At 33.9% G+C, this 15,248-nt stretch overlaps 1 protein-coding gene across 2 annotated transcripts in view; it reads left to right on the top strand.

Annotated features, from left to right (window-relative positions):
- The first annotated feature begins 3,842 nt into the window (after positions 1 to 3,842).
- The window catches only part of LOC149536394 (NEP1-interacting protein-like 2), a 73,233-nt gene continuing 61,827 nt past the window's right edge, over positions 3,843 to 15,248 (top strand). Inside the window, exon 1 of one of the 2 annotated variants that reach the window (XM_089804125.1) lies at positions 3,843 to 4,402. In XM_089804125.1, coding sequence (XP_089660251.1) covers positions 4,114 to 4,402 — 289 coding nt within the window. In that variant the 5' untranslated portion in view covers positions 3,843 to 4,113. The remainder of the gene's footprint in view (positions 4,403 to 15,248) is intronic. The other variant, XM_089804126.1, reaches the window with a different exon arrangement.

The following is a 15,248-nucleotide window of genomic DNA, read 5'->3' as shown; positions in this document are numbered from 1 at the left end:
CTCCAACCACACTTGCTTCTTGACCTGTAACTCCTTAAATAGAAGTCTGGAATACATTTCTTGCTCTAATCTTCCTGCTCTTAGTTTTGGTTTGAATGGATTAGGTAAGCTACAATGTATCTACCCCTTATCTTGTTTCTTCTAGAAACATCATGTAGAATCCACCTATATTCACCCAAAAATGGTTTACCTAGAATTCTGTGCCACCAGCTCAACATCCTTATCTTCCATCTGGTTCACAAAATTCAAGGTAACAAACTTGTCAGCTTAGATCTAGTGAATCTTTGACTTTTCAAATAATGCAGCAGCTTGGCACTATTGACTTTTTGATGCTCGACACATACTGTGTTACTCGACACCTACTATGGATTCACTCAGCATCAACTAAGTTTTACTAATGTTTGACACCTATTACATTCTGTCTAGCTTGACACCTGAACTTGCTCGGCTTCTTCTATTTCACTCGGCACACACTAGATTTTGCATTTGCTCGGCACTTACTGATAATCTGCTCGGCATGAACTAACTTGCTTGACACCCACTAATGAATTTAGTCAAGCTTTGCAGACAACTTTATTACAACTTATTCTTCTAGAGTTTCTAAGTGTAGCCAACCTCTGTATCTTCAAATGTATTATCAATACATCATTTTACCATTGTCTTAGTTGATCCTTATAAAACCATAACTCAACCTTTCCCTTAGATGCTTTTGTTACATCTTATTGATTAAATCCTCTTCATCAATCAACTAAGTGATAGTACTTGGATCTTATAAGCAATTGTCATTCCAATAAATAGCAGGTTTGACATCAGTGACAAAACAATGATTGAAAACATTCTCTATCAACAATCTCCCTCTTTCTTCAACAATCTCCCTTCTTGAATAGTGATATTTTTCAATCAGATTTCAACAATTCAAACTTGATGAATACTACAACTTTACTTAGGCAATACATCACTCGATTAACTTTGAGATTACTTGGTCAAAACTAAACTTTAACTCTTCTTTGTCAGGCGCTTGGTAACAACTGTAGTAGCTAGATTAATATTGTGTTCCTTCTTTCACCTTATAGTTTTGATTGACAAAACTTGTCTTGCATATACATAATCTTCATCACTTAATCATAAGATTACATGATTGCAAAATAATCAAACCAACATTATAATATCATAGTCCAACTCATTCAAGTACTCATTAAATACCATATTTATCATCTCTTCCATCATCATACTTTCTTCAAATCCTCTTCATCAATCAAATGATATAGTACTCTACCGAATTAACATAATGTCTAACCAATTAAGGATTCACATCATTAACATAACAACTAATATGACTCTTTCACATACAATAATGACATTATCAGTTGGGCTAATATTAGTAAATTGAAATCCTAAGATTGACAAATTGATATGAATTCAAAATCCCTTAAATCATAGTAGTGACATTGAAATCTCATAAATACTAAAATTAAAACTCTTAAACCCTACATTGGAAATGGAAGTGGAAAACCTTAAAATTATAATTGAAATCTTATAGTGGATGAATTGAAAAGAAAGAAACCCTCGACACTAAATTTGAAACCCTATAACAAACAAATTAGAAAGAAAGTGGAAACCATTTAACAATCACACTAAAACCATTAAATGGATATCTTATCAAACCCTTAATCCCTAACATTGGAGATGATAGTGAGAACCCTTAACAATAAAATTGAAATCCTAAAACTAAAAAAATGAAATGAATTTGAAATCCCTTAATATGGACAATGACATTGAAATCTTGTAAACAAATTGGAACCCACAAACCTTAACATTAAAAATGAAAGTGGAAATATTTAACACTAAAATTGAACCCTATAACAAATAAATTTAAATCAAAGAAACTATTAACACTAAAATGGAAACCATGTAATAGATAAATTGAAAAGAAAGTGGTACCCATTAACATTCACATTGAAACCATAAATTAAACAGCTTATTAAATCCTTATTCCCTAACATTGAAAATTAAAGTGAAAATCCTTAATAATAAAATTAAAACCCTAAAATAAATTACAACATGAGAAGTAATTTTGCAATATGTTATTGGTAACATTGCATATTGTATATACAATTTGTACTTTATAGTAATAACACTGAAATTGGAACCCCTCATCCCTAACATTGGAAATGAAATTGAAAATCCTTAACAAAAAAATTGGAACCCTAAACATATAAATTAAAATGAATTTAGAATCCCTTAACAAGATAATTGACATTTTTAAACTTGTAATCACTATTACAATTTAAGCGCTAATACAATTAAAACAAAAACAAAACCTAATACATTTTTAATTATACCAATTGGCGAGACAACTATGCTCAATAAGATGGAAATATTGAATTCTTATGACTAAGAATGTGCTAATAAAGCTAGAATAGTGGAGTGCAATTGTCATTTAGGCTTGTAAGTGTTAATTAACACAACTACTTACGTTTAGAGACACCAACAATAAAATAGAATGCAACAAACACCAAAACAAAGCCAAAAATAAACAATGGAGGTTAAGTTAGAAAATTGCAAGAAACAAGGCTAAAAAAAAGAATTTAGTGCCCCAAAAGTTCTTTGATGGCCTTAGCGTGGATAAAATTCTCACCTCCATTTAAGACAATGCAACCAAACACTCCCATAACTCCTCATAGTATTTGAGCCTAAGGGTTACCAAAACATGCTAAAAAACTTGTCCATCTTGGATGCAAGCAAAGTGAATACCTACAAATGAAAATGCAAGGAAGTAAACATGGTAGTTTCATAAGAATGCAATAAAAAACAATTATGAAATAAAAAACAACTAGTCAAATGGAAAGAATGCAAAAATGCCAAAAAAATAACTTGTTATCTGATAAAACGATGTGGTAGCTCGTCCAAAATCGAACACATTGTTGGGCCATGGTGAAATTGTGTAGTCCCTTGTCAAACACGTTCAGGCTCCAAAACAATATAAGACTCCATAATGAATGAGATAGAAATGACTATGCATGACTTGATCCTAGACACATTGAATGGAGTTGTATTATAGAAAAGGTCCTCTTAGTCAAATGCAAGGTGAGTCGATGCATAGTATATACTACTTCATATTGCAATGTAAGGTGGTCACTAGAAGTAATAGTAGTGGATTGGGTGGCCATGTAGTAGAATGCCATGCAACCAACCACCTTGACTAGTTTGAAGAGTAAACATTTTCTTTTGTGGTGGATTCGTGCACATCCTAGTTGAGTCACCAAAATGCACCATTAGATGAATGAGAGAAAAACTCGTGACATATAGTTTTCAAACAAGCAAAAAATTTAAGTTGGGTTCATCAACTCATCAATGTACTTGATTGAATTAAAAAATGGTTCTAGGTCCATGTGTCGACTCACATGAATATCCGAAATAAGGGTGTGCAAGTTTTGCTTCTATTCCCTACAGGGAAGATGACCTAGTAGCTGCCTAGGTTAACTTTAAGCGACTAGAACTCCTAATCCGTACGTCGAAATTTGCCAATTTTTTCTATGAACCTCCATAGGTGAGTGAAGAGCTTAAAGCTAACCTTTTAACTTTTTCGCATTTATAGAGCTCTTTGTAGAACTCATTGAGTGCGAGGTGATCTAAAAGTGTCATTTTAAAACATTCAACCGAAACTTGTTATGTTCACCCCCAATAGCCGCTCACTAAAAAATAGTACTTTTTGTACAAATGAACCATCATAACAAAGAAAGTTTAAAATGTCAACCATTAGTAAAATGTATGATCACTATTAATACATGTGCTATTTTTACTTTTTAATAGAGCCTAGTAAACGCCGTATCTTTTTACTTCTTTCTTCTCGCGTAACCACGCGGCTCGAACTCTGGACCATTCGGGGCTTTGCAAAACAACAAATTTACTCTGTATGAATGAAAGTAACAACAAACGCCCCTTGTATCTCAACCTCCGTGTTCTATGCTCGAATCTACTTCGGGCCGCAGATTTGGTCAAATTCTTTTGTTGATAGCTAATTTTGGAATTGAAGAGTGCTTCGAATTGGAGAGCTGCGGGGCCTAAGGTCTCATGGTATCAGTGGAATAGGAGCGAAGGAAGAAAGTACGAATGGATGAAAACTGGATATGCGACGAGTGCACTGTTTGGAATGATAAGGACCTTAGCTCATGTGTTGGATGTGGAAACCCTAGGCCGCCGGTAATTGGAGTTCAACCCTACGCCGCGGTCATGCCCGCCAGTAATTATGGGGTTGTGAGGGGAGCCCCTCCTGTTCCTTCTCATCCTAGTCAACACTATCATCATAATCAGGTTGAAGAAGGAGGAGGATCTGGATTCTGCTTTCCAGGTCTTGTTGCCGTTGCCCTTTCTGGAGCTCTTACAGGCGTATTTGCTTTAGGTACTAAGCGCTGCACCAATTTCTCTCGAGTTGTTTGTTTTATTTCTCTGCTTGGTAAATCTTGGGTTAGGTTATGCGACACCGTTATGGCAAATTATGCAACGAAAGAGAGCTGCCCTTTTGGTTTCTCGTATTGAGAAAACTCTTCACGACTGAACTCTGCACGCTTATGCTCAAACATAGCTTATAATTATAAGACTATAACATCGCTTTGGAATCGTTCCATCGCAAACATTGCCGCATGTTTGTTAGATTGCGCAGCTCCTCATTGCCTGGAGAGGACAGTGGAAGAGAACTAACTAATATTGCGTGTTAGGACTGAAGAGGTGCTCGCTACCACGGAGTATCATTTTTAGATTACCCTAGTACAAATACATCTGATCCATCGAAAATAATAAGACGTGAATACGATTTATACTCTCAGAAATATTCTGAATTACGCAATGATGATACTGTTTTTTCCTACTCTGTTCATGTTCAGTGTAAAAAGATTTTGATCGATATAATCAAGTTTCCATAGATATCAGCATCTCTGTCCTTTGAGTATCTGGTTACAACTTGCCTGCAAATGTTCACCTAATATCAGAAGTCGCTTTTGGATGAGCCATCATTAATCATGGTCAGGGTATACATGCCGTCCTGTCAAATTCACCAGGTTCCTGATTATTTTATTGTTAATTTATGATTATATACAGTCTAGTAATGTGGGAGGAATTGTGCCACCCTTACATATGTCACTCATTACCATTACGCCACTGTTAGCTGAGGCTTTTTTTACATGTTTTCTGGGAATTGAAGTTTAGGTTGTGTTAGTTAACAGATTTGTCTTTCTACAAAGCCCTTTCAAAATGACCCTGATTGCCCAGACGTGAAGCGAACGTGAAGACATAATCTGCAACCAACAATTGGGTCACTCACAATTGGGATGTGCAAGTGCCCTCTGAATTTGGGAAGGTATAGCTCCCTCCTTCAGATATACGATGAATGAATAATAATAGTTATACCTTTAACCAGAAGGTAAAGAATGTGATCAGACATTCATCCACAAACTTAGAATGAATGCGATTTTGGATTTTAAATAACTAAATATGATTAACAAATTGCACAAAGGCCACTTATTCTTCCATGCTTCAGAAAAAATAGAGGAAAATATAACACTTCATTGTAGGTACACGAATGATCGAGACTCATAGATCAAGCAACAGGCATATACACCACAAAATGTAACAGGATGATATTCAAAGAAAACTGAAACAATCCAAAGAATCAATCTCAGTTAGAAGACAAATACCCATACCCAAAGATTTGATATATATATCCTCTTTCTCGAAACACAAAGCAAAATAGTTCCAGATTTTATTGCTCCTGCATACAGATTACAGTTTGGATAAAATATCCATCCTCGTCTCTTCAATTACAAACAGGAAACCCCCAAAAGATTTCCTCTCCTTTCCTGTAGCCTAAAGACTTTTGCCAGAAAAGAAAAAGAAGAACCCCTATTCTTTTTAGTTCTTCACAATAGGTAGTTGGAGGAAGGATGGTTTTGGTTTCATAACTGAATCTTTGGAAATTTAATCTTTTCCTTATCTCCTCTTCTTTGTCGATGACTTTACCCTTTCAAAATCTCCCTAATGTTGTATGTAAATGTCCTTGTTATAATTCATAGAGGCAACATTATAATAAAGTAACTGCCCATGACAACTGGAAAATAATATGTTCACCCTGTATCATAGGGCCAGAGGGGTGTGAAGTTTTTAAGGTTATTTGCATGTATGATGATGGCACCACTAACTTTGTCACATACCCCTGTATGCTGAGTTTAATAATTTATGTGTCCTTAGTATTTGATAAAATTTCTGCCTATATACGCAGCAGTGCACCTGGTTGCCTATCGGCTTCATATGAGCAAAGAGGGATTTCACAAGCTCGGGCATTGTGATCTTTTTCTATTATCATTCTAAATTTTCATCGGCCAAAGTATCTGATTCTTGCCCGTTATAAATTGGCACTAGGGACTGTGATCCGCCCCCTTTTATAATTTCTCCATGTCATGTGCCTTTAGATCTCTTACATGTTCGCAGCTTCATAAATGTCTTTGTGTAACCTCTGTTAATGCCACGCTGTTTTGGAAGAGGAATGACCACATATATGCATAAAAATAACTTCTTCTTATCACAAAAAATCTCTGGGTGAGATTGAATTACAGAAATCATCATCCTTCGATAAGATAGATCATGCAAAATAAAGTACCCATCTTAAAGGATTATGCTCGATGTCGCTTTAGAAGAGCGTATTTTGTCATATATGTGACTGTTGAAAAGATGCGCTGGTAGCTGAGAATTCACTGGCAGAGTAACCTTGTACGGATGGAAACGTATACCTAGGCTTGAACTTGCGTTCATATTCACTTTCCGCTTCTTCATTCCATTTTGAGTGAGCCCTGAATCCAAATGAAATCCTTTAGGCATTGCTGGCATCCGAGTTACATCATCTAATCTGCTAGCATTGAAAGGAACATACAAGACTTGTGGATAACATGGAGCAATACCTTCCTCCGCAACTTCACTGTCAATCACCTATTCAAATGAAATTTGCACATGGGATGTTTAGCCTGCGAACCCTTTGAGTGCCACCTATTGTGGTCGGCCAGAATGAGAAATAAATCTTTAGAACCCCATACAAGAAATTTGTGGGCTGTTTCTTTACTACGTCTTGCCACCAAAACACCTTTACCGTTGACAGTCGACCAAAAGCATGTCTATACATGAGCATTTGTCCTTCAATGTCAAACCTTCAAGAATTAAAGTTGCAAGTTCATCCATGGTGGTCTCTGAGGAATGTGATTACTTTTCATGTGGAAGAGATACTCAACACATTGAGAGTGGTGTGGAGCCTGATAACACCTCATTAGGATACAACTCGACACATTCTATATCTACTACTGCCCGCTTGTGTTGTAACTAAACCTTTGAGACGAGATTGCATTTGTTGGAACGAATGGAACATTGATTTCTCAAGCCTCTAGGCATGTGTTTGACATGCATCATGGTTGATGGCGTTTGGCAGCCCGATCACCATTTGGGTCCTCCTTTGTGAAGCATTACCGTTTAGTTGGGAGTTGGCTTGAAATGGTATTAGGACCATTGGATTTCAACAACTGCATTGAGTGTGTCATTGCTCTTTGTGCATAGCCAGACCAGCAGGCACTGCCATTTGCTTGGGCTCTTTCCATTTCACTTTCACCAATACATGAAATATTGAGATTTCAGACACTTCCTTGTCGTCCTTCAGTTCCTAATACAAAACTTGCATCCATGGGAATTCCGACTTTCCTTGCATTCTTAAGATCTACCGAACAATAAGTTTCGTACGCATTGGTTGTATTTTGTCAAACAAATCACATGTATTGTCCATGCCTTCATGGATTGGGTTCGCCCAGAGCAAGTCCATGACTCAGTGGGAACCATTGTTCATTTCTGTAAGAAAAAGTGATTGAAATGATAAAATATAATAAAATGAAATAGTATGAAATAATAGATTTAATCCAAGAAAGCAAAAAGAGTTTTACCATACAAATGATACAAGATCAATGGAGCAATACCAAAGAGGAAGCAACACAAGAGATAAGGATTTGATAAGGGGAAAGCAAAGAAAACCCCTTGTGAGTATTATGAATGAGGCAAAAGCCTAAGAATGAGAGAGAGAGAGAAGAAATGGAGCAAAATAGCTCATTTACAATAGCATCAAAAACTTGATGTGAATAATGGAGACTAGATGAAAATGAGAGAGAGAAGCACCTCTTTTAAAGAGATGAGAAAAGAGTTGCATGTCTTTGCATGTGTAATTCCCATTTCTATGAATGCCACATTCATAAAAGGTGTGTGCAAAGTGTCAAGTTCCTCTTAAGGAGGAATATCTATTTTCCTTATTAAAAGAAATATAAAAATGAGTTGTCCTCACAAGTGGACAATAGGACAAGAATGACATGTCTTTTACATGTGGACTAGAGGACAAATAAATAATACATAAGGGATACTTTGGTTTATCCCAATAAATAAATAAATACAACCAAGGAAAGATTATTAATTCTAACACCCCCCTTTAATCTTTACTTGGGGAGATGTTGTCAAAACCAATTTACAATATTACAACATGATTTTTTTAAATATCTTCATTGTGCAAGAGGTCTCTTATTATCATGGGTACATCATTGGAGAGCCAAGAGAAGTGGATAATTCTTCAAGTGTGTTACATCTTCAAGTGGATTCATGTGGCATAGGATCTGTACAACAAATAATGATATCTTGTATGTGCCTTGATGGATTATCTGAAACATAGAAACAAAGACAACTATCCACAAGGATAATTTCATCTTATATTCAAGTTAGAAACTTTTTATATATAAATAAATTCTCATAGAGTAAATATAAGTGTAACTTGGTACTGCAAAGAAATCAAGATAAATCATATCTTGCAAAGAACAAATATGTTATCAAAATTTTCAAAAAAAGACCATAAAAAAGGCTAGCTAATGAATCCAACATCAACAATGCTTCAATCACGTGGATATAGACAGTCCACTAATAAGTCATTTTACTGCAAGTTAATGGATGATCAATCCATAACCTGCATGATTCATGATTTAAGCAAAGAAGTATGCATAACATTATATGACATGTTTTCAAAGATATCAAAGGGGAGGAGTATGAGTATTAACAATTGACTGCCTTTAAATAAGAGTAAAATGCCTTCAAGATGGGTCAAATTAACTAAAATTGGAGGGAAACTCCAATAATAAATGGTATTAACCATAAAGTGCCAATATGGCAATAGAATGATGCTAGAAAAGCATAAACTGCACTTATGTGCCAATCAGTAGAACAAAATAAATGTTGAAGGCAATAGTGTATAATAACTCATAATCCCAAAGAATAAGAAAAATAAATAAAATAAATTTACTTATGTGAAATAAAGAATGCACTCATATTTGATAAGTCACAAGAGACACAATAATTTGTATATTTATTAGGATATATATGTGGGCCCTCATATATACACATGAATAAATATACCTAAACTATCATGGTATGAAATCATGCAAATAGAATTAAGATCATATATAGAACATAATTTTTAGGCAACATACTAAAGAGAAATGCCAAAGATGATGAAAGATAATTATTAACATCAAACAATATTTGCAATAATTAATCCTCCTAGGTTGAAGTCCACCCATTCTAAAAATTGATCTCTTTTATTAAGTACTTTTTGAAACCATTTATTTTTTCTCTTAACAAATTTATCACTAGAGGAAGAGTCATGATATATGAATGCATCATTTGTTTCAACATTAGCATTATTACCATTATCAATATTAGCATTATTACCATGATCTATAAATGCATCATTACCATTACCATTGTAAAAAAGAATAGGAGGAATAAAGGAAGATATATGAGGTGTAGGGTTTATAGAAGCAGGTTGGTCCTCCACTAACACAATTTTGCTTCCATGAACTTGTTCATTTTGAGCATTAGAAGAATCATGCACACCATTTCTTGCAAGACAAACATTTCGTGCTATGTGCACTTTGTTAGTAATAAGATTATAAGCTTGATAACCTTTAGTATTTTGCATGTTTTCACTCATGCACTTTGTACATGCCATTTTAGATGAAGCAATAGGAGGTAAATTTTCAACTGTATTAGATGAGATATGCTCATTTTTCAAATGAGCAAGCCTTTCATGCTCCATATTAAAAGTAATATCTTTGTGCAAAGAGTGTTTAGAAGAGGTGAACCCAGAAAATTTAAATAAGTTATCATGACCTAACTTAGCGTTAACAACTACTTCATTAGTTTTAGGATCAATAATAGAGCACATGCCCCTATGAAACTCAACTTTGTAATTTTGACATAATTTTACAACAAAAAGAAGATTGTATTTCAACTCAGGAACATAAAGGACATCATGTAATTTTCCATTTGAAATACTAACATTACCAAATTCTTCAACTTTGCAACTATGATTATCAGCTAATTGAATTGGAATATTAGAAGGATCGGGTTTTAAATAATCAAACACTTCTTTATGAAAAGAAACACGTTGAGACGCACCAGTATCAATAATCCATTCTAAATTTTTAAGAACATTGTAACTAACAGTAAAAGCATGATGAGATGGATGAGAGTTTTGATTATTGTTATTTATAAGTTGTTTATTTTTTTATTTTTAAAAACAATTATTAGTTACATGACCATCTTTCCCACAATAAGTACAGTGAGGTTTTTTATTAGATTGATTAGGATGAGTATTATTACGATGAGTGTTTGGATGATTATTGTGATTATTATTATTATAAGTATTGGGAGAATCATTATTAGAAGATTTGAAATTCTGATTTTGACTTTTAGACACAAGAGCATGTTCATTAGATCTAAGTGTACCAAATTGTAACAACTTAGCTTCCTCTTGACGTAACAAATTTTGAAAAATACTATAAGTTAATTGAGTAGACAAAGTAGGAATAGCAAGTTGAGAATGAACATTAGTAATAAATTTTTGAAATTGTCTAGGAAGACATTTCTTTAAAATAATGGTAATTACTCTAATATTAGTGAGAGTAACGCCTAATCCAATTAATTGACTTTTAATATAATCAAATTTAAGTAAAAATTTATCCATGGATTTGAAATCAATATACCTCAAGTCTTCCAAATTGTCTTGCAATTGAATCTTGTGTGATTCAGATGGCCTGTCATACGTTTGCTTTAAAATATCCCAAGCTTCGTGGGCATTAGTGCAATGAGAAATTAAAACATATAAATCTGGGTTAAGAGATATACCAATGAGGCCAAGGGCTTCCTCATTTTTAGTATTCCATGCATTTTTTTCATCTTGTGTAGTCGAGGTACCAGGAACTACAGAAGAGTTAGTAGCAACATCTAAAATATGCTTAAAACGGAATATAAATGAAAGATGAGTTTTCCAAGCATGATAGTTTGAGTTATTTAACTTGATTTCTTGAATTAAAGTCGACATGATTTAAAAAATTACGTTTAAAATTTAAATAATAGATTTGAAATAAAAAAGTGAGACTTATTATCCACAAGAATGTTAAATAATTATTGAGAGATTTAGAGAGTCAAAAATTAAAAACTAAAATGTTCCCTGCAAAACCACTGGTCAGATTGAAGAAACAAGAAAAATAAAAATTTGAAAAACTGAAAAAATGTGTTACACACAGAGAGCGATAACTTTTTTAATTTAACTCTATTTTCAATAAAATTTAAAGAGTTTTTTCATTTTTATGTCATCTAAATGCTGTTCAAATTTCAGCCAAACCCAGATCCGGATTGAGAGATATCATAAAAATACGAACTGCCGTCTTAAAACTTGAAAAACAAATAATATTGCACATATAGTATAATAACTTTTGCAATACTATTTTGATACAAATGAAATTTAAAATATTTTTTTATTTTTATATTTTCTAAATGCTGTTAAAATTTCAACCAAACCTAGATCATAAATTATGAGATATAAAAAAAATACGAACTGCTGTACTCTTCTTTCTAAAAGAAAAATAGAAAAAAATTTGAATTTCAAAAACTTAAAAAGTTTGCAACAGAAATAGGGTTAGATATAATAAAAAAATTAAAAATAAAGAATCCTTTGGCGGCAAGCCTTCCAAAGGAGGTTAGAAAAAATAAAAAATGAAGAACTCTTTGGCAGCAAGCCTTCCAAAGAGGGTTAGAATGAATAAGAAAGAAGAAAATCTGCAAAAAAAAAAGATAAGACTTTCAATATTTCAAACTTCAAGATCTTCACAATATCAAGCTCTTCTAATGAACCTTTCACACAAGCTCAAAACAAGGATTAGTAGCTCTGATACCATGTAAGAAAAAGTGATTGAAATGATAAAATATAATAAAATAAAATAGCATGAAATAATAGATTTAATCCAAGAGAGCAAGAAGAGTTTTACCATACAAATGATACAAGATCAATGGAGCAATATCAAAGAGGAAGCAACACAGGAGACAAGGATTTGATAAGGGGAAAGCAAAGAAAACCCTTTGTGAGTATTATGAATGAGGCAAAAGCTTAAGAATAAGAAAGAGAGAGAAGAAATGGAGCAAAATAGCTCATTTACAATAGAATTAAAAACTTGATGTCAATAATGGAGACTAGATGAAAATGAGAGGGAGAAGCACCTCTTTTAAAGAGATGAGAAAGGAGTTGCATGTCTTTGCATGTGTAACTCCCATTTCTATGAATGCCACATTTATAAAAGGTCTGTGCAAAGTGTCAAGTTCTTCTTAAGGAGGAATATCTATTTTCCTTATTAAAAGAAATACAAAAATGAGTTGTCCTCACAAGTGGACAATAGGACAAGAATGACATGTCCTTTACATGTGGACTAGAGGACAAATAAATAATACATAAGGGATACCTTGGTTTATCCCAATAAATAAATAAATACAACCAAGGAAAAATTATTAATTCTAACAATTTCTCACTTTAAGAGTCATTGCACAGAGTGTATCTCAAGATGGTGATCTTAAACAATATATGCTAATGCAATCATCATGGCTGGGAAGATTTCCGAGGTCACTGCACACATTGGAGAACCCTTATTTGGTACAAATTATGCAAGAAGTTCTCTTATAAATTGGTCGCGCGTGATCATTTGCAGATGTTTCATTATTCTGATTGAGCCCAATATTTAGAGGAGACCAGCCATTGGCGGGTTCTGAGTGTCTGTCAAGTTCATCAAGCAATTCTTTATTAAACTAGAACAGTGGAATGAACAAAATCACCTTAATTAATGTTTGAAACTGTTTTGTTCCTGACAGCTCGTTGAATAGGTGAGCTATTGCGAACTTGTCTACATCCACTCTATAGAGATGTTTTGCTGCACATATAATGCACTGCACTCGCAGTTTTTATCTCACCCCTTTCAAAAACGTACTGGAGGTTTTGCACATTGCGAATAATAAATTAGGATCCTCCTCCTTACTTTACATACTCCAATTCAGTACATCATGTAATTTCAATGAGATGGATACACAGGTCACAAATCTGATGGTCGCATGATCCAAGCTGGAATCATTCTACTTCATTTTTATGCTGTCATCACTGAACCTGATCCTCTGAACCATGTCTTTGAACCTGGATAAACCTGTCTGAACGAACTGAACCATTTTGAACCTAGTTTGAAGGGGTTCAAGACTCTATTAGAATAGAGATAAAATGTTCATCCAAGTGAGAACTGCACGAGGAAGACCCAAAATTTTAATTTTTTAATTGGGGGTGGGGGGGGGGTCCATATGAAAGCTAACAGGTTGGTAAGTTGAATATGTAAATAATCTGATGGTTTTATATTAGTTAGGGTTTTGTCTCTAAGGAATATTGATAATGCTGTCTGTATTGCCTGAAGTAAATACCCTCAACTACTTTCATAGTTGACAATCAAGATGTATTACACCAGTATCATATGTTGATGCATAGAATCACACATAATTTCATCATCTGATGGCAGGAAGCAGAAGAATTGATTAGGAGACAAACACAACACATTTCTATAAATTGGATAGGAAATCTGTAGGAGTGTTTTTATACATTGCTCCCTTCCAAATTTCATTCGTGGCAGGATTTTAATTCTATCCTGGCTCAAGTCTGTCAAGACAGCAACTCTACCTTGCTTCCCTGTGTTAAATATTAGAACCAAAATTGCATAAAACAAAGAACAAAAAAGACCAAATGCAAAAGAAAACTGCGATGCCCTGGGAAAACCCTTCTCCTTGAGGGAAAAAATGCACCGACACCAAGAAAATTATTCTTCATTGAATAATATGTTGAGAAATGGAGGATTTCTGCAAAATGTAGTAGCACTGCCTTTGCTGTATGTACTTTCCAAATGGCAGCTATCTCTCTTATATTAGATGAAATATGGATAGTTTGTTATTTAACACACATATATTTGTATATGTATAAATATAACATATATAATATATATATGTAATTCCCATATATCTAGTTAAATATATGTCTCATATATATATCTTTAGTGAGTTATATCCGACTAACATGAACACTCCCTCTTAGTTAGGGAGGATAAACGCAGGTCCATATATTACCTCAATGTAATATCTTTGATTAGAAGATATTCAATATTTTGATATCACATGTGATATCATGAGTATTGGCCTCCGTAATATCAACAAATGATATTCACCAAATACTCTGATATTGGGAGTAATGACCTTCTGTATGTCATCTCATATGACATTCACCATGTACTCTTTGATAAATAGCCTCCTCAATGTCGAGTTGCAAGATATTCACTAGGTACTGTGAAAAATGGCCTCCTGAATGTCATCTCATATGATATTCACCAATTACTCTGTGTAATGGTCTCCTGAACATCAATTTGCATAACATTCACCATGTACTCAAAATGTTCATAAACTATGTGCACACACATTCTCATAATTCTTACCATATAAACATCCACCATGCAGAGTGTAATCTATCATGATCTGCATAAACATTTTAAGATATCCATCATAATAGAAAATTAAGTTATTGTAAGAATGCCACCTTTCAATAACTTTTGCAAATACAAGTGATAATCATTTGGAAGTCGTCACTTCCTCATGATGTACACAGGGGTCAGGCCTATTAAAACCATGTAGTCACACACATGGATTTTCAGACTCCGGAATATCAATCTTCATAAGTGCTCATTCAATGTGTTACTTTTGAAGAGGTGTCAAACTCCCTCTGAGTCTGAAATCAATCTCCCTTTTCCTGCAGTAATATTCTCGGAGGAAAAGATCAA

The sequence above is a fragment of the Cupressus sempervirens genome, chromosome 10 (assembly GCF_028749045.1).
Source record: "Cupressus sempervirens isolate cs-2001-9-10 chromosome 10, ASM2874904v1, whole genome shotgun sequence".
Taxonomy (NCBI): Eukaryota; Viridiplantae; Streptophyta; class Pinopsida; order Cupressales; family Cupressaceae; genus Cupressus; species Cupressus sempervirens.
The sequence above is the reverse complement of the archived record's forward strand: the minus strand, read 5'-3'. Positions and strand labels throughout refer to the sequence as shown.